Genomic DNA, 24,411 nt, shown 5'->3' with positions numbered 1-24,411 from the left:
CACTCTTCTTTGTAAAAATTTTGTAAATTTGGACTTTAAATCTGTAAGATAATATATTATTTAATGTGCGAATTTTCTTCTTTGTCAGCAAAAGAAAGATAAGGTCTTTCATCGTGTACGTACTCGAGAGTCAGAAAATTTCATAAGCTGCGCTTAAACCAAAAAAAATTCTTAGAAATAATCCATTGGATTGAATTGATATCCTCGCCAATTCACCATACATACCGTGTAGATTTACTAAAAATCAAACCATATTTCTACTTTGGCCCCGGTGTTTAACGTGGCGATAAAATTTGTCGAAAGAGTAAATGCAAGCTCTGATTTGAAACGTTATCGCCCGTTTACAGTTTCAATTCAAAATAATTAATGCTGATATTTAAGAAGATTGACTAGAATAATAAACGAAAATGCATTCCCAAAAGAATTATTCTTGTTAGTTAATTTTCTGAGAATTAATAAATAATAAGCCTTGTGATCAGCAGCAACATTTCAACAAACGCGTACGCTCTCTGATTGAAAAAAAACATTTTTTTTTTTTTTTTAGAGATAGATAGCACGCGCGCTACTCACTTCGTTTATTTTATTTGAAAGTAAACTTAGCTGGAAATGCGAATCAACTAGGATTCGAACTTAGGTCTCAGATACCAACCACCAAATCTATTGTCTTTTGCTCTAGAGACGGTCGGTCTCTGATTGGAAAAACTGTTCAAGCCATTGCTGGGTCTACATTTTAGCAAACGCGTAATCTCGGAAGTTACAAGATTAATCCTGTGGGAGAAGTTCAGCCCAGCGGAGCGACTTAACTGTAACCAGTACTGATAGCCAGTGTTGAACAATGTTAAGGGTAACCCGTAGTTTTTTTTTTCCTTTTTTTTTTTTTTTCGCCATCCTCCGAGGCCGGTACTATCTCACCCATGTAGCTAAATTTTCCATCTGAATGAATAAAGTGGATAACGTGTTATCTTTCTCTCAAAAAAAAATTTTATCCAATTTTTTAGTTTATTTAGTTTAAACCACTTAATAATTATTTTAGTATAAAATTTAAGCCGTTGCTTACTTAATATGTCAAGAACTTATCTCAATTATCACTCTTTTGTATCCCACTATCTAATCTTTACAAATTTAATTTTACCGTTTGATCATTTCACTTATTTGATCTGAACAAATTAATGAATTTTTAATTTTAAAATTTGAATGCCTTAGTATATTTTACACCATTTAAGTAATTATAAATTTATAAAAATAAGCAATTAGCTTAAATTTTATATTCAAAGAGCCATCGAATCATCTAACTCAAACAAATTACAAATAATTAAATTAAAATAATCTATAATTCTAATAAATTTTACAGTTTTAATTATATAAAATATAAATAACATATTGGAATTGTAATTTTTGATTTTCTTCTTGTAAGCATTCGGCAACCAAAGTGCCATTCTGGAACTCTCCAATAATAACCTTTTAACATAAAAAAGTTAAAAACTTTTGGAACTTTTGAACTGTAAAAAAAATTTGAATTGTATCTTTTCTAATTTGGAGCCCCACTATCTGACAAAGCAGGCCTCGGAAAAGCGGTTCTCTTGGTAACCGCTCGACCTCCAGCACACGATGTTAATGCGCTTTGTATGAACGCTAATAATAATAATTTATATATTATAAAAAGGGACAATTATCTATATATTTCTGAAAAGTTTCGATTTTCTTATTTATCCCTCTTAGAAGGCTAATATTGAAAATATCTTTCTTATGTTCCAAGTCTTTCTAATATACCTCTGGAGTTAAGTTCCGTCAATTAGCTGCCGTTATCTCTGAAAAATTATTTTGCCTATTCCAATATATCGTTGTACCGTACCTAACTTATCTTATATATCCTTCATATAGTAAATATTTTTCTTATTTGCCCATCAAATATCAATTAATTAATTAAGCACGTCGGGAGCGAGCAGATGAACGGATGAGATCGATTGCAGCTAAACCAACCTTAGTGGTTGGAGGCATAATTAGTTAATTCGGATTCGGCAAAAATTCGGTACAGATATAATTCAGAAAAAATTCGTCTTTTAATTTTTAAATTCGTTGAAAAATACGGCTAAAAAACGGATTCGCCAGTTATTCGAATACGTGATTTATACGGGTATTATATGTTCACCAATTAAAAATTCGGGATCAAAAATTCGGCTATATAATAAATATATAATAATTAATATACTATATATATTATTATTATAAGTTTTATATATAGATTAAATATATTTAAAATTATAATAAATATATATTAATAATATATAAGAGTTATGTATTTAAAAATATTAATAAACTTAGATCTGTGCAGATGTGAAGATTAATTTATTCCAATTAATCTTAAATAATTAACTCTTCCGCCCTAATTAACTCTCCCAATTAACTCTCCCTGGTTAATTGTCAATTAACCCTCCTACAGCACCCCTCCTAGTCCCCTTCCTCCGGCACCGGCAGCACCCATCTCGACCACCGTCGCCACGCCAAACCCCGAGGGTGGCGACCCATGAGGCAACATTGGTGATTGGGGCCGCTGTCCCCGACTGAGGCAGAGACGAAGAACGGGTTTCTCAGCAATGGAGAAGGCGTCCACGGCGATGGTGTCGGGGTGGAAGGCACGATGATGCTACTGGCGGTGAGAGAGACAATGTCAACCCACCAACCACAGCGATGTCGAATGTGACGAGGATGTCAGAGTCGAAGCACCCTCGGGGCCATCCCGGAGGCAAGGGGTAGTTGGGGGAGAGAGGGAGGTAGTAGTGGTGGGCGGCGACAAGAGGGAAGGAGGAGGAGAAAGGTGATGTACATTAATTAATTTGGGATTTGGGACAGAGAAATTAGCTATAATGAATTAGTCATCAGATATGCATGAATCGCTGCGGCACTCTTGCTCCCGGCGCCGTCGAAGGCGGTGGAGGAGGAGGAGGAGAACGACGAGAGCTGCGACTCGCGGGCCTTTTTTTTGTGCGAATGAGGCGAGGCTTCTTGGGGGCAGAGGAGCCGGCGCCGAGGTTGGCGGTAGTGGTGAGCTGCTGGGGCTCGCGGCGGCCGGCGGCCGGCGGGGACAAAGTTAGGCGAAAAAGAGATGATAACTTAAAGGAATAGTTTAATAAGGTAGGGGCAAAATAGGTATTTTAATTAGGTTTTAATTCTAGTATATATTTAATCTATATTTAACCCGAGTTAGTTTAACAAGGGATAACTGCGAGGTATTTTGGAATAACAGTGGAACATATGAGGGGTATTTTAAAAAGAAAAAAAAATAAAGGTAAATCGGATATATTCAAACGCATGAGGGATATATAAGCAATTATCCCTTATTAAAAAGACTTCAAGTACCACTATATGTTTTTATAATTTTTCATTTTAGCGCCCTATGGCGTAGAGTATATTAATTTAGTATTCTATAAATTTTTTATTTTTTTATTATTAATTTTATTTATTTTTTTGTTGAATTAGTGACAAAGTTAAAATTAAAGGGTACTAAAATAAATATTTGATAAATCTAGATATGATATCTGAAGTTTTTTTTGTATATAATTTAACGAAATATTAACAAAAAAAGATAAAAATAAAATCAAAAGATACTAACTTGATACGCTTTTAAACCATAGGGTATTAAAGTGAGAAAGTGTAAAACCATTTGAAATTTATCCTGTATTATATAAAAAAAAGAAAATTAGAGAGAGAGAGGAGGAGGAGGAAGGAGGAGGAGGAGGAGAGATCAAAAAAAAGGGCGAAGAAGAAGAAGAAGAGGGAAATGGCGAACAAGGACGACGCCGCCGCCGCCGCCGCCGCGGCGACGGAGACGACGAGGGAAGAAGAGTCGCCGACCGAGTACAAAACCCACCTCAAAAGCCACGCTCTCTTTAAGGTCGGTGACATTCATCATCATCTCTTTTCTTTTTTGTTTTGATTTTTTTTTTTTAGTAAAGTTATGTCGCAGGATTCAACAATTATTTCATATTTTTAACACTCATGGAATATTTCATTAAATTTCATATATTTTTAAAAAGAAAAATTAATGGTAATTCATACGTTGTGTTAATAGGAAGTAATCTACCTGTTTTTTATTTAAATTTGGAAATTAAAAAAATGGTGCGAAATATATATATATTTTTTTGAAAAGAATGGAAAATATTTGCTGTTTATGAGAAGAGGAATTTGCCGATTAAATGGAGATTTAAATTGGTGTCGACTATTGTTTGAAATTTCAAGTTCAACAAAGAGTTTGTTTAATTATATATTGTTGTTTTCGTACAACTTAAAAATAAATAAATTTAATTTTGCAGTACATATTGAACACAAGTGTGTACCCCCGCGAGGCACCGTGCATGAAAGAGCTCCGCCGCATCACAGAGAAGCACCCCTGGTACGTTAATCTCTCTGCGTTTGGTTCGGTTATAAGTAAAAAGTACTTGTTCCAGAAATAGGCACAAGTTCAGATATAACCAGAAACTAAACCAATTTTACGTTTGAATGAAAATTGAGTTGTTCCTATAAATAAGATAAATAGCGTTTGGATGGTTAAATTGGAACAAGAGAAATAAAAATTATAATTTAAAATTAAAATTATATTATCTAATTAATTAATATCAAAATATTACTTAAAAATAAATAATAAATAAATTATTAATAAATAATTATAAATAATAATAATTATTAATAATTAATAATAGTTATTAATAATTACTAATAATTATTTATAAGTAATAAATTAATTAATAATAATTATCTAATTATTAATAATTAATTATAAATAATAAATTAATAATAATATCGATTATCTATTTCTTAAGAATAATAATTATTAATAATTATTAATAATTAAAAATAGTTATTAATAATTACTAATAATTATTTATAAGTAATAAATTAATTAATAATAATTATCTAATTATTAATAATTAATTATAAATAATAAATTAATAATAATATCGATTATCTATTTCTTAAGAATAATAATTATTAATAATTATTAATAATTAAAAATAGTTATTAATAATTACTAATAATTATTTATAAGTAATAAATTAATTAATAATAATTATCTAATTATTAATAATTAATTATAAATAATAAATTAATAATAATATCGATTATCTATTTCTTAAGAATAATAATTATTAATAATTATTAATAATTAAAAATAGTTATTAATAATTACTAATAATTATTTATAAGTAATAAATTAATTAATAATAATTATCTAATTATTAATAATTAATTATAAATAATAAATTAATAATAATATCGATTATCTATTTCTTAAGAATAATAATTATTAATAATAATTATTAATAAATAATAATTATTAAATTAATAATTATTATTATCTAAATTATTAAATTTATTTATTTATTTATTTTATTATTTAAGCAATGGATAATGATTTACATATATTAATTAAATTAATTAATAATTTACTATCATTAAAATTTAAATTTAGACTTTAATTAATCTTGTTCTCATTCGGGAACAAGCTTGTTCCAGGAAAAAGGTGGAACAGCAGTTCCAGCCTTATACCGGCTAGTTCCATAAACCCCGAAACTACTGTTCTCGGGTACCAAACGCTGCGTTTGGGAACAAAGGGGGGAACAAGGGCTTATTCTCTCCCTTGTTCTCGAACCAAACGCTACCTTATGGATCGGCTTTTTGATTTTATATTTTATCTCAATTTGCATAAAAAATAAGGGGGAAAAAAAAAGAAGCGTTAATATAGTGTTCTATAGCATATCCTTTTAGTTCCAATTTAATCTTATGAGTCAGTTTTTACAATTAGATCTTATATGACCTCTCAAATAAAACTTAAAAATTGAAGATCTAGATGTTAAAATTGAACCATTAAAGAATCGAAATTGGAGCCCTCTTGCTTTGTTATAACCAGAAGCTTAAGCTTTTATATTTTGCATCTTACAGGGGTGTCATTGCCACGACGCCCGATGAGGTCCAGTTCATCGGCATGTTGCTGAAGCTGATGAACGCGAAGAAGACGATGGAGATCGGTGTCTTCACCGGCTACTCCCTCCTCGCCACTGCCCTTGCCCTCCCTGATGATGGGCAGGTTTGTATAATCTTGTTAAATAATAAATATAAAAATATTTAAATATCATTTTTTAACCGCGTAAGCTTTTAGAGTATAGCGGTTGTTTCACATGATATCTGAACAGAAGGTTCTGAGTTCGAGTCACGCCATGCTCCTAACATATTAATTTCCTCCCATTTAATTTAAGCTCACGTCATGGGCCGACTAAAAAGTCTCGAGCCCAAATGTTTAGGGAGTTTTAAATATATCATGTGAAACAATCGTTGTACTCTAAAAGCTTTAAGCTGTTAAAGAACCTTTTGTTGGTTCTACTCGGCAAAAACTTATTTGCACTTGCTTAGTTATGGGTTAATTCGGTTGTGCTTAGATACTGGCATTGGATATCAACCGGCAGAACTACTCGCTGGGCCTTCCGGTGATTCAGAAGGCTGGAGTGGCCCACAAAATCGACTTCCGCGAAGGCCCCGCCATGCCTGTTCTCGACCAACTGGTGTCGAAGGTAATGGAGAAAACAAGAGCCTCTACATATCAACCCTTTCTTTCTTTCTCTATTTTTCGACTTATATGATAATTTTAATGCTTGTCGCGCAGGAGGAGAACAAGGGGACATTTGATTTTGTGTTTGTGGACGCCGATAAAGAAAACTACATTCATTACCATGAGAGGATTCTGCAGCTGGTGAGGGTGGGAGGAGTCGTCGCGTACGACAATACCCTGTGGTGCGGATCGGTGGCACCTTCGCCAGAGGACGAGCCTCTGCCTCCAGAAGCTCTGGTGTATACGGAGACCATGATAAATCTTAACAGGGCACTAGCCGCTGACCCCCGCATTGAATTATCGCAGCTTTCGATCGCCGACGGGCTCACTCTCTGCCGTCGTCTCTATTGATGATGTCTCTCTTTTTTTTCTTTAGATGTTTGGTTCAAATTTCGTCTCTCTTATCTTTAGACTCTTACTTTTGTGATGGAACTCTGTTTTAGTGATGATGATGGTATCTGTGCTTGTCAATAATGCCTCTTATCTATGCTTAAGTTGATTATAAGATCAACGACATTTTACTTGCATCTGCTAGCCATTTATATACAATAATAATTTATAAGGCCCGAATATTATACTGAGGGTATAATTTACAACCAACATTCTCACACTTCAACAGAACCTTTTATTGATTGAGACCAACAAATGCCGCAAGGATGGATTTACACTCAAGTACGCACGCCAACATATAACAACATAACAATTGCATCATCCTATTTACATATGTATGTATATATATAAACGCTAATCCTGATCTCAGCTCTTGTAAAAAGCGAGCAGAGATCAGAAACACTTTATAACAAAAAAAAAAGAAAAAGAAAAAAGGCTTTAGCAATACTGCGGAGGCTGTTATTTAGCTTAGTGTGCATGAATGACGTGATCGCCGATCGGCGGTCTCAGTAGAGGAGGGTTACTCTGCTCTTGATGCCGATGAATGTGATTGAGGAGCGACCGCGCCTTCTTTCCGGCCTGAGGAGAGCCCTCCGTTACGAGCGAATACAACGAAGACACGAGCGCGGGCATCTTCTCTAGCAGGCTAACAACCTTATCGGCGCCGTTAACACATAGAGCGAGTAAAAGGGACACGCAGTGCTCCTTTCCCGACCGAGAGGTCAATGAGTTGAGAACCTCCACGAGACAAGGAACAGACGAACGCATCAAGATCGCGGCCGCCCCTTCGCGGCTCTCTGCTATCTTTTCAAGGGCTGCAATTGAATCGTCGACGAGATCCTCTCTATCACTTGAAAGAAGGCTAGTGAAAACCGGAATAGCCCCTGCCGCGATGAGCTTTGAGTGGTTTCCGGGGTATTGGACAAGCCCGAAGAGGCCGGCGATTGCGTTCTTCTTTCCCCTGTAACAACTGCCTTCTCTTACGAGTTAGGAGCTCTACTAAAGTCGGGATCGCTTCGGGGATCACTTCGATCTCTATTCGGTACTCTTCGACCGAAGAGAGGTAGAAGAGGATCGCCGCTGCGTTCTGCTGTGCTTCGATCGTGAGCCCCCGTCTTGATCACATCTGTGATCGAGCAGACGCCGCCAGATTCGAAGATCGCCCTACGACCGTTCGGGTGCTTTGAGAGATTCAAGAGAGCGGCGACCGCATTTTCTTGCGTGGAAGGATCCGGCGACGAGAGGAGGCAGAGTAGCCACGGCACAGCGTCGGCTTCCACCAAGCAAAGCTCTATTGAAGATGTTAAACTTCGAGACCACCCTTCGGATCGGATCTCGAAAGTGGCCTTCTTCTTCTCTTCCACGGTTCCTTTCTCGAGATTGTCGATTAGGAAAGCGACGGCCATTTTGATTGCTCCGGCCGCAGCTGGGCCGAAGGGCGAGGCCGTCTTTTCCACGCTCTGACGGTGCTTGGTGTTCGGCTTTGCTATCGGGATTCTATTATCGCGACAAAACTCGTCGACGAGCTTTCGAATTGCGAAATTGGGGACCAAATCAGTGTTTGTTAGCTTCTCGCCTGTTACAGGGCAAGTGAGGCGGCCGGATTTTATCCACCGCTTGATCGATGACCGATCGTAGGTCTGTCCCGTGGCGATCGTCACGGGATCGGTCATGAGATCGAGAGAGATCGGGCATTGCAGAGCTTCTTGCTTCAGCCAGTCGGAGACACTGCTCGCTGTGCAATGCGCGCTCCTTTTTGTGTCTCCTTTTGCCGTTGACGGTGTCGAAAAGGACCGCCCGGCAATACATCATGAACGCCATCAGGCTGCCGAGAAGCGCAACAAGAAAGCGATTTCTTCGTGGCAGTCGGACCAGCTTCTCACCTGCAAATGGTTCAACACCCGCTCGAGAACGCTCGCCGCGGGTGTGACGCCGTTCTTAAGCTGATGCATCATCGAGCGGATGCTCTTCGCCGCCCGATTGTCCTCCTGTGAAACCGTTGTACTCTAAAAAGTATAAACGGTTAGAAAACGGTGTTTAAATATTTTTATATTTAACACATCCGGATCGGTCGCAATCACCACATTCCATGCTTGCTTCGATAGGAGCCGCACCAAATCCTTCACCTCCGCCGCCGCATTGACGTTGTCGAGCGGAAGCACGTCGATCGCGGTTGCGATCGACCGGACGAGGACGCGGAGATCCGATGAGCCGAATTCGGACCGCATCAAGACCAAAAGCCGCGAGCAATTGTTGATCAGGTGCCGGATCTTCTGGAGCGCGACGTGGAGCTCAGACAAGCTGAGGAGGACCGCAGAATCCGGAAGGGCCGATCCGCGGTCCCGAACATCATCATCTAAGAGCTCGAGGAGCAGGCCGGTTTGGCGGATCGCCTCGCGAATGCTCCGACGGTGGATCAGAAGCTACATTTCAACAAACGCGTACGCTCCCTGATTGGAAAATATGTTTACGCCATTGCCGGGTCTACTTTTCACAGGGCCTTCCCTGCCCTGCGTTTGTTAAACTAAACGTGTAACTCGCAACTTTGGCGAAGTCGTGCTTTACCACGCGGGCTCTTGTGAGCATGACTTGTAAAAATATTTTTATTTGTATATGATTCATTATTAATTCGTTGAATCGCCATTAACTTCGTACTTTTAATCTAGCTATTTAATTTATAAGCAACAAGTAAAAACTTAACGATGCACTAAATTTTATGAAGTATATTATTATTATTATTATTATAAAATTTAAATGATAAACAGTGACCGACTGTTCCTAGCGCAGGTGATAAAAAAAATTTAATAATTAATATTTAAAATTTTAAATTTAAATTTTAATTATTTTATATTTTCAAATAAATTTATTTTTATGTGACCTTTTTCTCTCAACAAAAAAAAGGACGCACGCTGGAAGCCTAGAATTTATTTATTTATAAAATAAGACCGGCTTCCACCGTGGCCCGTTCTGATCCCACTGTTTAAATTTTTTATAATTTAAAGTTTTGTCCCATCTTCTAATTTATTTAGTTTAAACCACTTAATAATTATTTTAGTATAAAATTTAAGCCGTTGCATATTTAATATGTCTAGAACTTATCTCAATTATCACTCTTTTTGATCCCACTATTTAATCTTTACAAACTTAATTTTACTGTTTGATCTTTTCACTTATTTGATCTGAATAAATCAGCGACTTTTTAATTTTAAAAAATTTAAATGCGTTAGTATATTTTATACCATTTAAATAATTATAAATTTATAAAAATAAGCAAATAGCTTAAACTTTATATTCAAAGTGCCCTCAAATCATTTAAGTCAAACAAATTATAAGTAATTAAATTAAAATAATATATACTTCCAATAAATTTTATAGTTTTTAATTATATATAATAAAAATAACATATTGGAATGGTAATTATTCTTTTTTTCAGAAAGAGGTCGGGTAAAAGAGCAGAACAAATGCCGTTTCAAAATGTGATTCTTGAAAATTTTCTTTTGATTTTCTTCTATGCTTTTGTAGGCATTCGGCAACGAAAGTGCTATTCTAGAACTCTGACACAGTAGGCCTCGGAAAACCGGTTCTCTTTGTACCCGTTCTACCTCGTTTACGATGTTCATACGCTTTGTATGAACGCTAAGAATAATAATTTTTATATATATTATATAAGAGCAAGAGAAATATAGAAAAAAAAAAAAAGAAAATTAGAGAGAGAGAGGAGGAGGAGGAAGGAGGAGGAGGAGGAGAGATCAAAAAAAAGGGCGAAGAAGGAGAAGAAGAGGGAAATGGCGAACGATGACGACGCCGCCGCCGCCGCCGCCGCGACGGAGACGACGAGGGACGAAGAGTCGCCGACCGACCACAAAACCCTCCTCAAAAGCCACGCTCTCTTTCAGGTCGGTGAGATTCATCATCATCTCTTTTCTTTTTTGTTTTGATTTTTTTTTTTTTGTTTTTTTTAGTAAAGTTATGTCGCTGGATTCAACAACTTTTTCGTATTTTTAGCACTAATCGAATATTTCATTAAATTTCATATATTTTTAAAGAAAAATTTAATGTTAATTCCTACGTTGGGTTAATAGGAAATAAAATCTAGAAAAAAAAAAAGGTGTTTTTGTACAAGTGTTAATAGGAAGTAATCTTAGAAATTTAAAAAATGGTGCGAAATTTTTCTTTTTTTCAAAAGAATGGAAAATATTGGCCGTTTAAGGGAGGAGGAATTTGCCGATTAAATGGAGATTTAAATTGATGTCGACTATTGTTTGAAATTTCGAGTTCAATAAAGAGTTTGACTAATTAAATAATAGAAAGTGAAGTATTCTTATAACTCATTTAGTGAGTCTAGGTATTAAGTTATTTTTTTATTCATGTGAAGTGTTTAAGAATGATCATTAAAAGTTTCTAATAATCAATCAGAAAAGTGACTGCACTTGATGTAACCTTGTTATTTGCATACAACTAAAAAAAAAAAAAAAATTTTGCAGTACATATTGAACACAAGTGTGTACCCCCGCGAGGCACCGTGGATGAAAGAGCTCCGCCGCATCACAGCGAAGCACCCCTGGTACATTAATCTCTTATGGAACGGCTTTTTGATTTTATATTTTATCTCAATTTGCATAAAGAACAAAAGGGGAAAAAAAAAGAAGCGTTAATATAGTGTTCTATAGCATATCCTTTTAGTTCCAATTAAATCTTATGAGTCAGTTTTTACAATTAGATCTTATATGTCCTCTTGCTATACTGCTTCAGATAAAACTTTAAAATTGAAGATCTAGATGTTAAAATTGAACCATTAAAGAATCAAAATTGAAGCTCTCTTGCTTTGTTATAACCAGAAGCTTAACTTTTTATATTTTGCATCTTACAGGGGTGGCATGGCCTCGACGCCCGATGAGGTCCAGCTCATCAGCATGTTGCTGAAGCTGATGAATGCGAAGAAGGCGATGGAGATCGGTGTCTTCACCGGCTACTCCCTCCTCGCCACCGCCCTCGCCCTCCCTGATGATGGGCAGGTTTGTATAATCTACACCCTTTTGTTGGTTCTACTCTGAGAAAAATTATTTGAACTTGCTTAGTTATGGGTTAATTCGGTTGTGCTTAGATACTGGCATTGGATATCAACCGGCAGAACTACTCGCTGGGCCTTCCGGTGATTCAGAAGGCTGGAGTGGCCCACAAAATCGACTTCCGCGAAGGCCCCGCCATGCCTATTCTTGACCAACTGGTGTCGAAGGTAATGGAGAAGACAAGAGCCTGTACTTATCAAGCCTTTCTTTCTTTCTCTATTTTTCGACTTATATGATAAGTTTAATGTTTGTCGCGCAGGAGGAGAACAAGGGGACATTTGATTTTGTGTTTGTGGACGCCGATAAAGATAACTACATTCATTACCACGAGAGGATTCTGCAGCTGGTGAGGGTGGGAGGAGTCGTCGCGTACGACAATACCCTGTGGTGCGGATCGGTGGCACCTTCGCCAGAGGACGAGCCTCTGCCTCCAGAAGCTCTGGTGTATACGGAGACCATGATAAATCTTAACAGGGCGCTAGCCGCTGACCCCCGCATTGAACTATCCCAGCTTTCGATCGCGGATGGGCTTACTCTCTGCCGCCGTCTCTATTGATGATGGTTCTCTTTTTTTTTTCTTTAGATGGTTGGTTTAAATTTCGTCTCTCTTATCTTTAGACGCTTAGTTTTGTGATTGAACTCTGTTTTAGTGATGATGATGGTATCTGTGCTTGTCAATAATGTCTCTTATCTATGCTTTAAGTTGATTATAAGATCAATGACATTATGTCTCTTATCTATGCTTAAGATGATTATAAGATCAATGACATTTTACTTGCATCTGCTAGCCATTTATATCCAATAATTTATAAGGCCAGTATATTATACTGAGGGTATATTTTACAACCAACATTCTCACACTTCAACAAAACCTTTTATTGATTGAGACCAACAAATGCCACAAGGATGGGTGTACACTCAACTACGTACACCAACATATATCAACATAACAATTGCATCTACAACTCATATTATCCTATTTACATATGTATGTATATATATAAACTCTAATCCTGATCTCAGCTCTTGTAAAAAGCGAGCAGAGATCAGAAACACTTTATAACCAAAAAAAAAAAAAAAGGCTTTAGCAATACTGCGGAGGCTGTTATTTAGCTTACTGTGCATGAATGACGTGATCGCCGATCGGCGGTCTCAGTAGAGGAGGGTTACTCTGCTCTTGATGCCGATGAATGTGATTCAGGAGCGACCGCGCCTTCTTTCCGGCCTGAGGAGAGCCCTCCGTTACGAGCGAATACAACGAAGACATGAGCGCAGGCATCTTCTCTAGCAGGCTAACAACCTTATTGCCGCCGTTAACACACAGAGCGAGTAAAAGGGACACGCAGTGCTCCTTTCCCGACCGAGAGGTCAATGAGTTGAGAACCTCCACGAGAAAAGGAACAGACGAACGCATCAAGATCGCGGCTGCCCCTTCGTGGCTCTCTGCTATCTTTTCAAGGGCTGCAATTGAATCGTCGACGAGATCCTCTCTATCACTTGAAAGAAGGCTAGTGAAAACCGGAATAGCCCCTGCCGCGATGAGCTTTGAGTGGTTTCCCGGGTATTGGACAAGCCCGAAGAGGCCGGCGATTGCGTTCTTCTTTCCCCTGTAACAACTGCCTTCTCTTACGAGTTAGGAGCTCTACTAAAGTCGGGATCGCTTTGGGGATCACTCCGATCTCTATTCGGTACTCTTCGACCGAAGAGAGGTAGAAGAGGATCGCCGCTGCGTTCTGCTGAGCTTCGATTGTGAGCCCCGTCTTGATCACATCTGTGATTGAGCAGAGGCCTCCAGATTCGAAGATCGCCCTACGACCGTTCGGGTGCTTCGAGAGATTCAAGAGAGCGGCGACCGCATTGTCTTGCGTGGAAGGATCCGGTGACGAGAGGAGGTAGAGCAGCCACGGCACAGCATCGGCTTCCACCAAGCAAGCTCTATTGAAGATGTAAAATTTCGAGATCCTTCGGATCTCGAAAGTGGCCTTCTTCTTCTCTTCTACGGTTCCTTTCGCGAGCTTGTCGATTAGGAAAGCGACGGCCATTTTGATTGCTCCGGCCGCAGCTGGGCTGAAGGGCGAGGCCGTCTTTTCCACACTCCGACGGTGCTTGGTGTTCGGCTTTGCTATCGGGATTCTATTATCGCGACAAAACTCATCCACGAGCTTTTGAATTGCGAAATTGGGCACCAAATCAGTGTTTGTTAGCTTCTCGCGTGTTACAGGGCAAGTGAGGCGGCCAGATTTTATCCACCGCTTGATCGATGACCGATCGTAGGTCTGTCCCGTGGCGATCGTCACGGGATCGGTCATGAGATCGAGAGAGATCGGGCATTGCAGAGCTTCTTGCTTCAGCCAGTCAGAGATACTGCTCGCGTGCAACGCGCGCTCCTTTTTGTGTCTCTTTTTGCTGTTGATGGTATCGAAAAGAACCGCCCGGCAATAGATCATGAATGCCATCAGGCTGCCGAGAAGCGCAACTTCGCCGTCTTCTTCGTTTTCGAAGTATGTAAAAATCTCTTCTTCCAAGAAAGCGATTTCTTCGTCGCAGTCGGACCAGCTTCTCACCTGCAAATGGTTCAACACGCGCTCGAGAACGCTCGCCGCGGGTGCGACGCCGTTCTTAAGCTGATCCATCACCGAGCGGATTCTCTTCGCCGCCCGATCGTCCTCCGGATCGGTCGCGATCACCACATTCCATGCTTGCTTCGATAGGAGCCGCACCAAATCCTTCACCTCCACCGCCGCATTGACGTTGTCCAGCGGGAGCACGTCGATCGCGGTTGCAATCGACCGGACGAGGACGCGGAGATCCGATGAGACGAATTCGGACCGCATCAAGACCAAAAGCCGGGCGCCCCGCCGCGAGCAATCGTTGATCAGGTGCCGGATCTTCTGGAGCGCGACGTGGAGCTCAGACAAGCTGAGGACCGCAGAATCTGGAAGGGCCGATCCGCGGTCTCGAACATCATCTAAGAGTTCGAGGAGCAGGCCGGTTTGGCGGATCGCCTCTCGAATGCTCCGACGGTGGATTGGGAAGGAGTGGGATCGCCGTGCGACGATCTCGCGTGCGAGAGGAATAAGGGAATTGAGGAGAGTCGCCGGGGATACAGCTTCGCACGGATGAACCGCGGGGAGTGTAAGTATCCGGCGTTTGGACGGATGAGGCATGGGAGAAGATGGAGCGTATATAAAAATAGCTTTTTGAGGGATTGGAGAGGAGAATCTAAAATTTCGCCGTTTTGTTGATGGTGCGGTGGTTTGAGTGCGTGTATATATAGAGGATGAGATAGGGGGTGTAAAAATGGTGAGACGTGCAGCGATAGAGGAGATGACACGTTTGAGTTGGGGACACGTGGAAGGAGATGAGAGGTGGGAGGGCGCAGCTTCGAGGATGGCGGGCGCGGGTCGCATGCGGATGCGGGGCTTTTATTTAAAATGGAGGCGGGTACCGTACGATCGCCAGGGTCGGCGGGTAACGGACGAGGAGTGGTGGGCCCCAGCGGCCGTTTGGACACGTGGCGATTTGTGTGTGTGTGCCCCGAAGAGGATCGTGTTTGATGATTTGCTTCTTCAACGGTGGGGCCCGCTCGGCCGACACCGTAGTCCACAAGCTGCGCCGGGTCGGAACAGCAAACATTTACTTGAAACGATTCACCGAACGACACGTTCGCTTTAATTTTCAGATCACAGTTGTTCGAACATTAACTTCGATTGATGGTATATAAATAATATTTATTATTAATTTTTGCATTACTATTATTTTACTAATTTTTACTAAATTTTAGATATTTAAGTATCGAAAAGCTGATAGTATTATTTTTATACTATTGATAATATTTCAACCCAATTTTATATAAAAAAGCATTCATTGAAGCGTCTGCCAATAATTTCGAAAATTATCAATTTAAATCACTCTGTGTAAACAAAACAATTAAAGTGTGATAAAGAAATATAATTGCTCATTAAAAGCGACGTGGAAGACATATGGGTGTGAGACGCGTAAACATGATTGCAGCTCACGTCTTTTTCCTCTACTATTGAGTACCAAATGAGGACGTTGGGTCGGCTTGACCAAAGGACGGCTTCATCGGCGAACTCATCAACGACATTTTATTGAGACAGTTTGATAAATTATATAATTCATCCCACAATCAAATGTTAAAATTTTATTCCAATCTAAATTTTGCTTCTTCTGCAGATTTTCTATTAACTTCTTGAATCTAGATTTTGCTTCTTTTTTAGATAGTTTTTTACTATATATTGTGGCCAAGTTTAGCAAACTCAAACTAGTTTGCTGACCGACAACTTGATTTTGATACGCCGGGCACGTTGAAAAGTCTGCCCTCCGAGTGCATGCACTGCGTCTCACCCACCAAAAGAGGATATTTACTGCCCGAGACTTCATTGGGTGCACCTGGTGCACCACACCTCCCCCATGAGATATTTTGATTTGGTTATTCAACTTAATAAAAACAAAAAAAAATCTGATTTACTTGAACTAGCAAATCAGGCAACAAACAAATTTGACATAAAAACTATAATGCACTATTCAAAAATTCCAGGATTCTCAGACACTAATGATTCAGCTTTCCCAAAAGAAAGATTAATATCGATATCGTATAATTGTGTACACTGATAAGCAAACCATCAACTAAAGAAAATAATATCCAAATAGGAACAAACAGCATCCAATGACAACTGTTTTTGTTGAGATCTGCAAGCATACAAGTTCTTGTTTACTCCATGGCAGTTGTGTAAGCATGTAATTAGCAATAGATTGTTCCAATAACAAACTTTTTTGAGTCTCCAAACATTAACTTCATTTTTCCTTCACGCCGCCTTGTGATATTCATCAGATGAAGCACACCAACATATCTATTGCGGAAGTTGATCAGATCCATCGGCGTAATCTCTTTGGTTCATCGAAAGGATTAAGAAGCTATGCGGTAGGAAAAAGTAGATGCCGAGGAAAATTATAACTCCAAGATCAGCCTCTTCACCTATTGCGGGCTGCGGAGGATTTCGCAAGTATATTTGGCTGGCACACCACATGCAGTACAGTATTGCTATCCCCAGGACAAGTCTCAACGATTGATTCGATTTTGAGATTATAGATTTCTCATGCTTCACCCTGCATGACAGCAATATTAGTAAAATATTTATATGTAACGGGAAAAAATGATTGAGCAATCCGCTGCTGAGTAATATTGTGCTAATGTTTTTTCAAAGGAAGACTATATCACATGATGGTCTCTATTTCGGTGAGACAAGAAAACTAAGCTCAAACAAATTTGTTGTACTCCAACATTGGCCGGAACCAAGGTTATCTCGAGATCATGGGGAGAATTAATTTTTAAAACAAAAAAAGGGCCGACATTTTGGTAACCGTGCAACTTGATCTCATTCCAAGAAGCATCGTCAGTGACAAAAATGCAGAAAGCAGAAGGTTTTCTTTCATGCCGACAGTTCAGCTCATGCAAAATAGAGAACATGCTGATTACATGTATGCGCATTTGGCGAAACTGCATGTAAGCCTTAATTTCTTATACTCGCGTCTGTACATACTTGTGGATAGTAGGCTTGCATTATCATGTTGCGGAGCATATTCATATGCCTGAATAATGGAGAAGGTAGAGAGCAATTTCATATTCATCATGCAAATTCATTTCAACATGTTTCCTGACTAGCAAGTTGAGCTACCTGTAAGCCTTAATTTCTTATACTCGCGTCTGTACATACTTGTGGATAGTAGGCTTGCATTATCATGTTGCGGAGCATATTCATATGCCTGAATAATGGAGAAGGTACAGAGCAATTTCATATTCATCATGCAAATTCATTTCAACATGTTTCCTGACTAGCAAGTTGAGCTACCTGTTCCTATAATATATGAGTTGGTTAGCTGGATCCCCTACGCGAAAAAGAAAAGCACGTCCGATAATCTTTCACACATAAGTTCTTATTTAATAATAAAGGATCCGCCAGTTATCAGAAGTACGATTGCCGGACATAATGGATTAATTATCACCCCCAAAAAAAATGGTTCTGCAGATACACATAATAGGCGCATAAAAAGTGGTAACTGTGGATGACTACATTATGGGTCAATCTCTTCAATTCGTTTGGTTTACAATGGAAACAACAGTAAAGTCTCACCTGTTGATGTATATAAATCCCCCGATTAAGAAAGTGCATAGCAATCCGACAACCACAACTGCATCAGGGTTGATAGGAGCTGGGCCTTTCCACCAACCTGTACTCAATACCCAGGTATACGTTGAAGAGTGACCATTTTCCTGCAATGCCAAACAACAACAATAACACAGTGGACTCGGAATACATGAGTGAGTTCGGTAAAGGCCGCAGAAGAATCGAGAACGGGCAAGTTCCTAGGCAATTGCAGAAACATATACAGAACTAACATTATTCTTTCTCTGAGTTTCTTCTAATGTATCAGACTAGTGCAATCTGACCTCGAACAAGTGGTCCAGAAAGAAATGCGAGAGGGAGCCGGCAGAGAGCAGCAAGAAGCACTGCAGCTTGCTCAGAGGAGCCTAAAAAAATAGAAGGGAACGAGAATTGCATCATCATCATCGTCGCCGTCGTCAAATTGAGAAGCAAGCAAGCAAGCAAGCAAGCAAGAAGCATACCCCGGAGGGGGAGTGGAGGAGTCCGGAGCGGAGGAGGCGGAGGGAGAGGGAGGAGTAGAGGAGGGAGAGGGGGAGGCCGAGGAGGAGCGGGTAGTACAAGGGGTGGTGGATCGCCGACATGGCCAGGGACCCGACGGAGCGGGCGAAGGAGGACGACGACGAGGAGAGCCACTCGGCGAAGGAGCCGAGGTCGGGGCCGAGGAAGGCGTTGGCGGCGTAGACGAGGCAGTGGTGGGGCCCAAAGCGCCCTCGACTGACCCGCATCAGCCCCGCCCCCGCCCCCAGCGCGTACATCATGTGCGCCCCCGGCCCCGGCATCTCTCTCCCCGATCTGGTTGTGTTTGTGCGTGTTTGTGTGCGCCAGAGAGATAGAGAGAGAGCTATAGAGAGAGAGAGAGGGGATTCAGAGAGGGGACTCGCGACTCGCGAGCTGACCACTCGGTGGATCTGACGAGCCGTCGACTCGGTGGACCGGATATCATCGAAGTCACAAGTCTGAAAAATTAGGTAGAACCCCCTCACCTTTAATTCAACCTGAAAACGGTCCCCAAACCTTTTTTTCTAGTTGCATTTTCCCATCTCTCTCTCTCTCTCTCTCTCTCTCTCTCTCTCTCTCTCTCTCTCTCTCTCTCTGTCTCTCTCTCTCTATATATATAATTCTGATTTGAGTTAATTATTTATGTAGAGATTCCAATAAAATTATCGGAAAATTATCGGTGCCGCATAGCCCAGTACTAAAAAGGTGAAATGTGCAAGTGAAATCAACAGCAACTCTTTTGGCTTGCAAACTTGTTAACAAGGTTACGGATTGTTCCTCCAAAAGCAGCTTCTGCTTCCTGGTGCAGTATTTTAAAGAATCATAAGAACTGAGGGATGCACAATGTGTTATTATGCAGTCTTTCCCAGTGGTCGGTTGGAGAGATCAAGCAGATGTACCACATAAGAGACCGAAAGAAAGGCCGATGATGACGGAAGTGCATTCAGTGAAACCCGTGTCACTAAAGGAGCAGAAGATCCAAGAAGGGTGTCCTTTCAGAGAGTAGCAGAACCACCACATCTCAAAAACAAGCACAAAGAAAAACCTCTTTGTAAGATGATCAAAATACCAGGTATATGCAATGCAAAGCCTAATATGTTTCAAGCTTTGCAAAACCAGGTACAATGTAATGCAGAGCCTAATATGTTTCAAGCTTGCAAAACCGAACTATGCAGTACTACTGTAGGACAGAATATGTACGTACTATAGAAGTAAAAAATAACCTATCCAAGAGATAAAGAAGCTGAGGAGAGCCTCCCGCCGAGTCCAGGGCACCACTATAACACCTTTTTCCCATTTTGTCGAAGCCACTGTAAAGTAAACACATCATTGCTCCAATGGGCCAAACAGCCCAAAGTTCCTGCAGAACAAATTGGAAGCTTCACTAGCTTATGATTGGGCGTAATGCGGTCTAGCTCCGGCTCCGGCTCCGGCTCCGATGATCACTGAAAGCAGGACTAAATAATTAGTTCTAGTTCTTGCTGAGTATAGACAATAAAAGATAACGATCAAGATACATACCCATTAGCATAAGGAGAGGCTCGGCGTTGAGATGGCGATGACCTGCGTATGCTACAGCCACGGCGAGATGAATTGCTGCTATGTCGATGTGACCTTCTGTCTTGGGGACTATAGCTCCTATCGACAAGATAACGAATTCTCACATCAATGTTACCTAAAGAAAGCATGGGGAAGCCATAGTTGAAATATTACAAAGAAGAACTCAATAGATATCCAGTTTCCTAAGGACTCAGTTTGGATGTCCTAACAAGCTCTTGAGTAATAACAAAAATAAGGATTTTTTTTTTTTTCTTAATCTTACCCTAGGAATTTGATTTTGTCCATTGCAAGGTCCTCGTAATCATTATTTTTGGTAATAATAGATGCCACCTAGAAACTGGTGTACCATGTTCAGGAACTAATGATTAAGAGGACGGATACGTGATGAGTTTGAGAACGTATTTTCACACTCGTCAACAATGTGCTATGCACCCCTTTAGTAAACAAGAATTATGCTGAATAGGATCTTCATGTATCCAAGCAGGCCCTATTAAGCCTACTTGTCTAAGAAAGAAATATAGGGACGAAAGAAACATAGGGGTATGTAACATGCAGGAGGATCTGATTAACTATGCAGAAAGATAGAAAATCCTTACCTGCGTCCATTACTTGGGCTTCCTCTATATTGAGGACTGGGACTTCGACACCTTCTGCTTCCCGAACCTCCATGACCTCTGAGCAACCGACACTCCCAGGCAAAGTGGCCAGGCTCCCCACATTCATAACACTTGCCGTCACCACTGCTGCCGCCTCGGGAATGCCCACCTCGACCACAGCCACCACGACCACGACCACCCCAGGAACTACGAGCGAGATCCACATGCCACCCATTTTTGCCTGTCAAAACAAAGGTCAATTGAGAAACAGCTTCATCTCTCGAGATAGAACATGCAAGAGGACTGATGAAGGATCATGAACCGTCACCCTTGATGTAGACCAGAGAAAGCCTACATCATATCCTTAAGGTTTGGAGGTGATCAGCTTATCAAGTTCTGAATCACGTTCTTTTAGCTCTCATTTCTTTATAATAGTGCCCAATTATTAATACTGCAAAGGCAGCTGATTATACACAGTTTAACGTTGATTATCATGATCAACTAATCATATGAATCAGCACTACATGTAAAATAATAGCAAAAACCACTTAAAGGGCCATATATTCTTAACACTACACAGAAAATTTATGTCAAGAAAAACAGTTCTAACAAGGGCAGGCAAATAGAATTTTATGTGAAAGAACATATTATCAAAGCTTCACAATTCTGTAAAGCAGATCAATTTGAAACATGAAGAAAACTGTTTTCAGCTTAAACTTTAGTGAAGCCAGCGGCAAAAAACTTGAATGTTGAGAAAAGTTTATTGCCAGAACAAACCAATTTACAACAAGTTCTTCGCCCTGCAGCAGTTGTGATGATTTTCATGATAGAAAAGAAGCTAGAGAGTAAGGTAAACCAGTAAGAAAAACTATCCAATCTAACCAAAATACATACCTTTCATACCGTGATGACAACCATATAACCTAAATCCCCCCTATGAGGTTATGCAAATCCATAAATTGTTACATGAAGGAAGAGAACAATGGCATAACTCAACTTGCTGCAAGCAGTTGATATGGTCCAAACCGTGTTCCATTGCATAAAGGAATCAACATGAGAAAACTCTCTAGAAGATATCTCAAAAGAACAAACAGGGAAATAAAGTATTTAAATAGATATATGGAGTGTACATCACATACCATCCAATCCACGAATGGCATCTAGCGCATTCTTTAGGTCATCAAATTCAACAAATCCAAAGCCAGTACCTCGAGCAATCCATAAGCTACATGAATTTCCAAGCATGCATAGGAGTTAACAATATAGTGAGTCAACTAAAATTGCCATGAGAAAACTATCTAAAAAAGGTCCAATGGCTACATTCATATTGCAACCAAAGTAGGCACTAATAAAATTACAGTTTAACATCAGTTAACATTTTCCACTTCATTGCATAATTGTTTAACTGGGAAAAAAATAATAATAATACATAAAGGAAAACAAAAAAGATATTCGCTAGTATTTTTTTTTTTACTGGAACATTTCCTAGGGTTCATGATAGGAAATTTGGATAGGACCAACAAAGGTACCTTTGAAGCATCGCGCCAACAAATAAATCAACTTAAAACATATTGCAGTCAAATGCTAATTGAGAAAAAGGCTACATTTGAGCTAGATAACAGGTCATGGAAGCCATTGCAGCCGTCCTAGGGCAAGGTGTTACCCACCACAACATGCACTTCTCCTATAAAACCAATGCTTATCACAGGAATCGCATTGAAGAAAGTGGAGTTTGTGCCCAGCAGAGTAGTTTAATTGCAGCATTCCAAAAGCACAAAATTGGAGTTCATGCAGATATTTGGGTCAATATGCAATGGCATGAGAAGCAGGCAACCTTTGCAGTGAACAGTTACATTGGTTCAAATTCCATACAAAATGGGGATCTAAACCATGGGCAGTTCTATTAAGATGGCATTTGCAAAATATTTTTAGCATAATTTATGTCAAAGTACTGTAATACAACTCTGCAATTAAACAGATATCTTGAGATAAACGTGATTTTACTAGGGTAGCTAGACACAATGAAGAGCGGACATTAAAATGCCAACTAGCTAGCTCATAGGCTAATACCAGTCAACATAGTGCTTGTCGAATGGCTTAATCTCACTCTATGAATTCTATCATCTCAAGAGAAGAAATGCCGCTAGTAAATACAGATTATAACCAAAAGATAGAAGATTGGATCAACTTTGATGAAACAAATGAACAACGTTTGCAAGAACCCTACTGGTGCCCAGCCCAGCAAGATCTAGTTACCATAAAGCTTTTCTAAACCCACCTTTTTTATGTGCCAAAGCTAATCCACATTCTATTCCGCTTCAAACTCATTGGCAAGACTATCTTTACTAGAGTACCACAGAGTTCATCATGCTCACCGGCGGATGGAACCATAAAATCGAAATTCATCCTTAAGATCTTTTTCTGAGACTTGTGAATCCAAGTTGCCAACAAACACTTGAGACATCGTGATCCCTGATTGACCTAGTAAATGTGCAACAAAACAACAGAATTAGCTGCAATACCATATTTAAGTACTAACCGTCAAGGAAAAAAATCATGTCCTTAAGGAGTTGGTCTGCAGAACAATTCCAATGCGCGGCGAGCCTGAAAAACTTGAGATATTGATTTGAGAAACCACTGCAGGTTTATGTTCAACAACCTATTACATTATTAACGCAATGGGATTCAACGTAAGCTACCAATCAAAGATTACTTCTATTAACATTCCATTGCTTGCGTAATGGATGAGATCAACTTTTCAGAGAAATTTACTAATGCAAGAAGTTGCTAATTACACATTTGAAGCATAATATAGATTAAGAATTCGACATACCCTCAACAGAAGCAATAGCATTTACAAAAGAAAAGCCCTCTGATGCACATTTTGAGTCAGTTTCACAGCGAAGTTTGCGAACAAACAGATAAAATATAAACATATATTCTACTAAACAATTGAGCCCTGGCAAGGCTAGCAAACATATATATATGAAGACGTCAAAGACCTAAAAACCACAATATCATAAAAACACACCAAGAAAGTAAAGTAATTGCGAAAATTACGTAGCATTGTGAATCTTTAAAATCGTACGCCTTAGTAATGTCTCAAAAAGGCACTCTAATCTCACAAGTAATATAATTTCTTTAAACTCCGCCAAAACGAGTTCAAAACCCTAGATCACGACTCGGCACGAGAAATTAAGGATCAAAAAAAAAGAAAAAAAAATCAAGGACATAGGCCATAGAAGTAATCAAGAATCTACTGATAGGAACTCATCCTCATCAATACACCAAGAGAGAGAGAGAGAGAGAGAGAGAGAGAAGGGTTGTGCTTTGATTTTACCACGATTGAGATCGTCGTAACGAGAGCGACGAATGGGGAAAGGTCGGGGGCTTTGGGGGAGGACGATGATGGAGATTGGAGGGCGAGGGCTAGGAATCAGCTTCAGCGAGAAGTGCTGCGGAAGCGAAGCGCTTCTTCTCGAAGCGCTCGAATTGCAGTAAGCACTTGG

The 24,411-nt window shown here is 39.7% G+C and overlaps 5 protein-coding genes across 14 annotated transcripts; 2 read left to right on the top strand and 3 right to left on the bottom strand.

The window, feature by feature from the left end:
- On the top strand, positions 3,759 to 7,075 carry LOC109704927 (caffeoyl-CoA O-methyltransferase 5-like). Its single transcript, XM_020225695.1, has 5 exons — positions 3,759 to 3,892; positions 4,311 to 4,390; positions 5,938 to 6,082; positions 6,432 to 6,563; positions 6,656 to 7,075. Exons 1-5 carry the CDS (start codon positions 3,779 to 3,781, stop codon positions 6,950 to 6,952), a joined length of 768 nt encoding a protein of 255 aa, XP_020081284.1. The 5' UTR covers positions 3,759 to 3,778; the 3' UTR covers positions 6,953 to 7,075.
- Positions 7,207 to 15,379, bottom strand: LOC109704916 (U-box domain-containing protein 18-like). Its single transcript, XM_020225692.1, has 2 exons — positions 14,514 to 15,379; positions 7,207 to 8,772 (listed from the first exon to the last, which is right to left on the bottom strand). The coding sequence occupies exons 1-2, from the start codon at positions 15,225 to 15,227 to the stop codon at positions 7,972 to 7,974; spliced, it is 1,515 nt and encodes a 504-aa protein (XP_020081281.1). The 5' UTR covers positions 15,228 to 15,379; the 3' UTR covers positions 7,207 to 7,971.
- LOC109704936 (caffeoyl-CoA O-methyltransferase 5-like) lies at positions 10,489 to 12,800 on the top strand. Its single transcript, XM_020225704.1, has 5 exons — positions 10,489 to 10,887; positions 11,476 to 11,555; positions 11,862 to 12,006; positions 12,096 to 12,227; positions 12,320 to 12,800. Exons 1-5 carry the CDS (start codon positions 10,777 to 10,779, stop codon positions 12,614 to 12,616), a joined length of 765 nt encoding a protein of 254 aa, XP_020081293.1. The 5' UTR covers positions 10,489 to 10,776; the 3' UTR covers positions 12,617 to 12,800.
- LOC109705633 lies at positions 16,635 to 19,314 on the bottom strand. 2 transcript variants are annotated; one of them, XM_020226384.1, is made up of 4 exons: positions 18,710 to 19,314; positions 18,533 to 18,613; positions 18,216 to 18,355; positions 16,635 to 17,190 (listed from the first exon to the last, which is right to left on the bottom strand). In XM_020226384.1, the coding sequence occupies exons 1-4, from the start codon at positions 19,025 to 19,027 to the stop codon at positions 16,935 to 16,937; spliced, it is 795 nt and encodes a 264-aa protein (XP_020081973.1). In that variant the 5' UTR covers positions 19,028 to 19,314; the 3' UTR covers positions 16,635 to 16,934. The 2 variants fall into 2 exon arrangements, with proteins under 2 accessions (XP_020081973.1, XP_020081981.1); XM_020226392.1 differs by lacking the exon at positions 18,533 to 18,613.
- LOC109705648 (serine/arginine-rich splicing factor RSZ21A-like) lies at positions 19,337 to 24,411 on the bottom strand. Of its 9 annotated transcripts, none has more exons than XM_020226417.1 (8): positions 24,243 to 24,411; positions 23,278 to 23,383; positions 22,042 to 22,127; positions 20,903 to 21,143; positions 20,268 to 20,384; positions 19,951 to 20,191; positions 19,646 to 19,738; positions 19,337 to 19,545 (listed from the first exon to the last, which is right to left on the bottom strand). In XM_020226417.1, the coding sequence occupies exons 2-6, from the start codon at positions 23,364 to 23,366 to the stop codon at positions 20,158 to 20,160; spliced, it is 567 nt and encodes a 188-aa protein (XP_020082006.1). In that variant the 5' UTR covers positions 23,367 to 23,383; positions 24,243 to 24,411; the 3' UTR covers positions 19,337 to 19,545; positions 19,646 to 19,738; positions 19,951 to 20,157. The 9 variants fall into 9 exon arrangements, with proteins under 9 accessions (XP_020082006.1, XP_020082018.1, XP_020081997.1 ...); XM_020226429.1 differs by having other exon boundaries at positions 19,970 to 20,191; XM_020226408.1 differs by having other exon boundaries at positions 19,337 to 19,738; positions 23,278 to 23,561.

This window comes from Ananas comosus, linkage group 2, assembly GCF_001540865.1.
Source record: "Ananas comosus cultivar F153 linkage group 2, ASM154086v1, whole genome shotgun sequence".
Lineage (NCBI taxonomy): Eukaryota > Viridiplantae > Streptophyta > Magnoliopsida > Poales > Bromeliaceae > Ananas > Ananas comosus.
The sequence above is the reverse complement of the archived record's forward strand: the minus strand, read 5'-3'. Positions and strand labels throughout refer to the sequence as shown.

Excerpts from the sequence above, each read along its gene's own strand:
- LOC109704927 (XM_020225695.1), top strand. The coding sequence starts at position 3,779 with ATGGCGAACAAGGACGACGCCGCCGCCGCCGCCGCCGCGGCGACGGAG. Across the intron at positions 3,893-4,310 it reads AAAGCCACGCTCTCTTTAAG|TACATATTGAACACAAGTGT; the intron begins GTCGGTGACATT and ends TTAATTTTGCAG. Across the intron at positions 6,083-6,431 it reads CCCTCCCTGATGATGGGCAG|ATACTGGCATTGGATATCAA; the intron begins GTTTGTATAATC and ends GGTTGTGCTTAG.
- LOC109704936 (XM_020225704.1), top strand. The coding sequence starts at position 10,777 with ATGGCGAACGATGACGACGCCGCCGCCGCCGCCGCCGCGACGGAGACG. Across the intron at positions 10,888-11,475 it reads AAAGCCACGCTCTCTTTCAG|TACATATTGAACACAAGTGT; the intron begins GTCGGTGAGATT and ends AAAATTTTGCAG. Across the intron at positions 12,228-12,319 it reads TTGACCAACTGGTGTCGAAG|GAGGAGAACAAGGGGACATT; the intron begins GTAATGGAGAAG and ends TTTGTCGCGCAG.
- LOC109704916 (XM_020225692.1), bottom strand. The coding sequence starts at position 15,227 with ATGCCTCATCCGTCCAAACGCCGGATACTTACACTCCCCGCGGTTCAT. Across the intron at positions 8,773-14,513 it reads CGCTTCTCGGCAGCCTGATG|CCGTCAACGGCAAAAGGAGA; the intron begins GCATTCATGATC and ends TCCTTTTCGACA.
- LOC109705633 (XM_020226384.1), bottom strand. The coding sequence starts at position 19,027 with ATGCCGGGGCCGGGGGCGCACATGATGTACGCGCTGGGGGCGGGGGCG. Across the intron at positions 18,614-18,709 it reads TCCTCCACTCCCCCTCCGGG|GCTCCTCTGAGCAAGCTGCA; the intron begins GTATGCTTCTTG and ends CTATTTTTTTAG. Across the intron at positions 17,191-18,215 it reads GGATTTATATACATCAACAG|GGTGAAGCATGAGAAATCTA; the intron begins GTGAGACTTTAC and ends GCTGTCATGCAG.
- LOC109705648 (XM_020226408.1), bottom strand. The coding sequence starts at position 23,366 with ATGTCTCAAGTGTTTGTTGGCAACTTGGATTCACAAGTCTCAGAAAAA. Across the intron at positions 22,128-23,277 it reads TTTTATGGTTCCATCCGCCG|CTTATGGATTGCTCGAGGTA; the intron begins GTGAGCATGATG and ends AAATTCATGTAG. Across the intron at positions 20,385-20,902 it reads AGCCCAAGTAATGGACGCAG|GAGCTATAGTCCCCAAGACA; the intron begins GTAAGGATTTTC and ends TCTTGTCGATAG.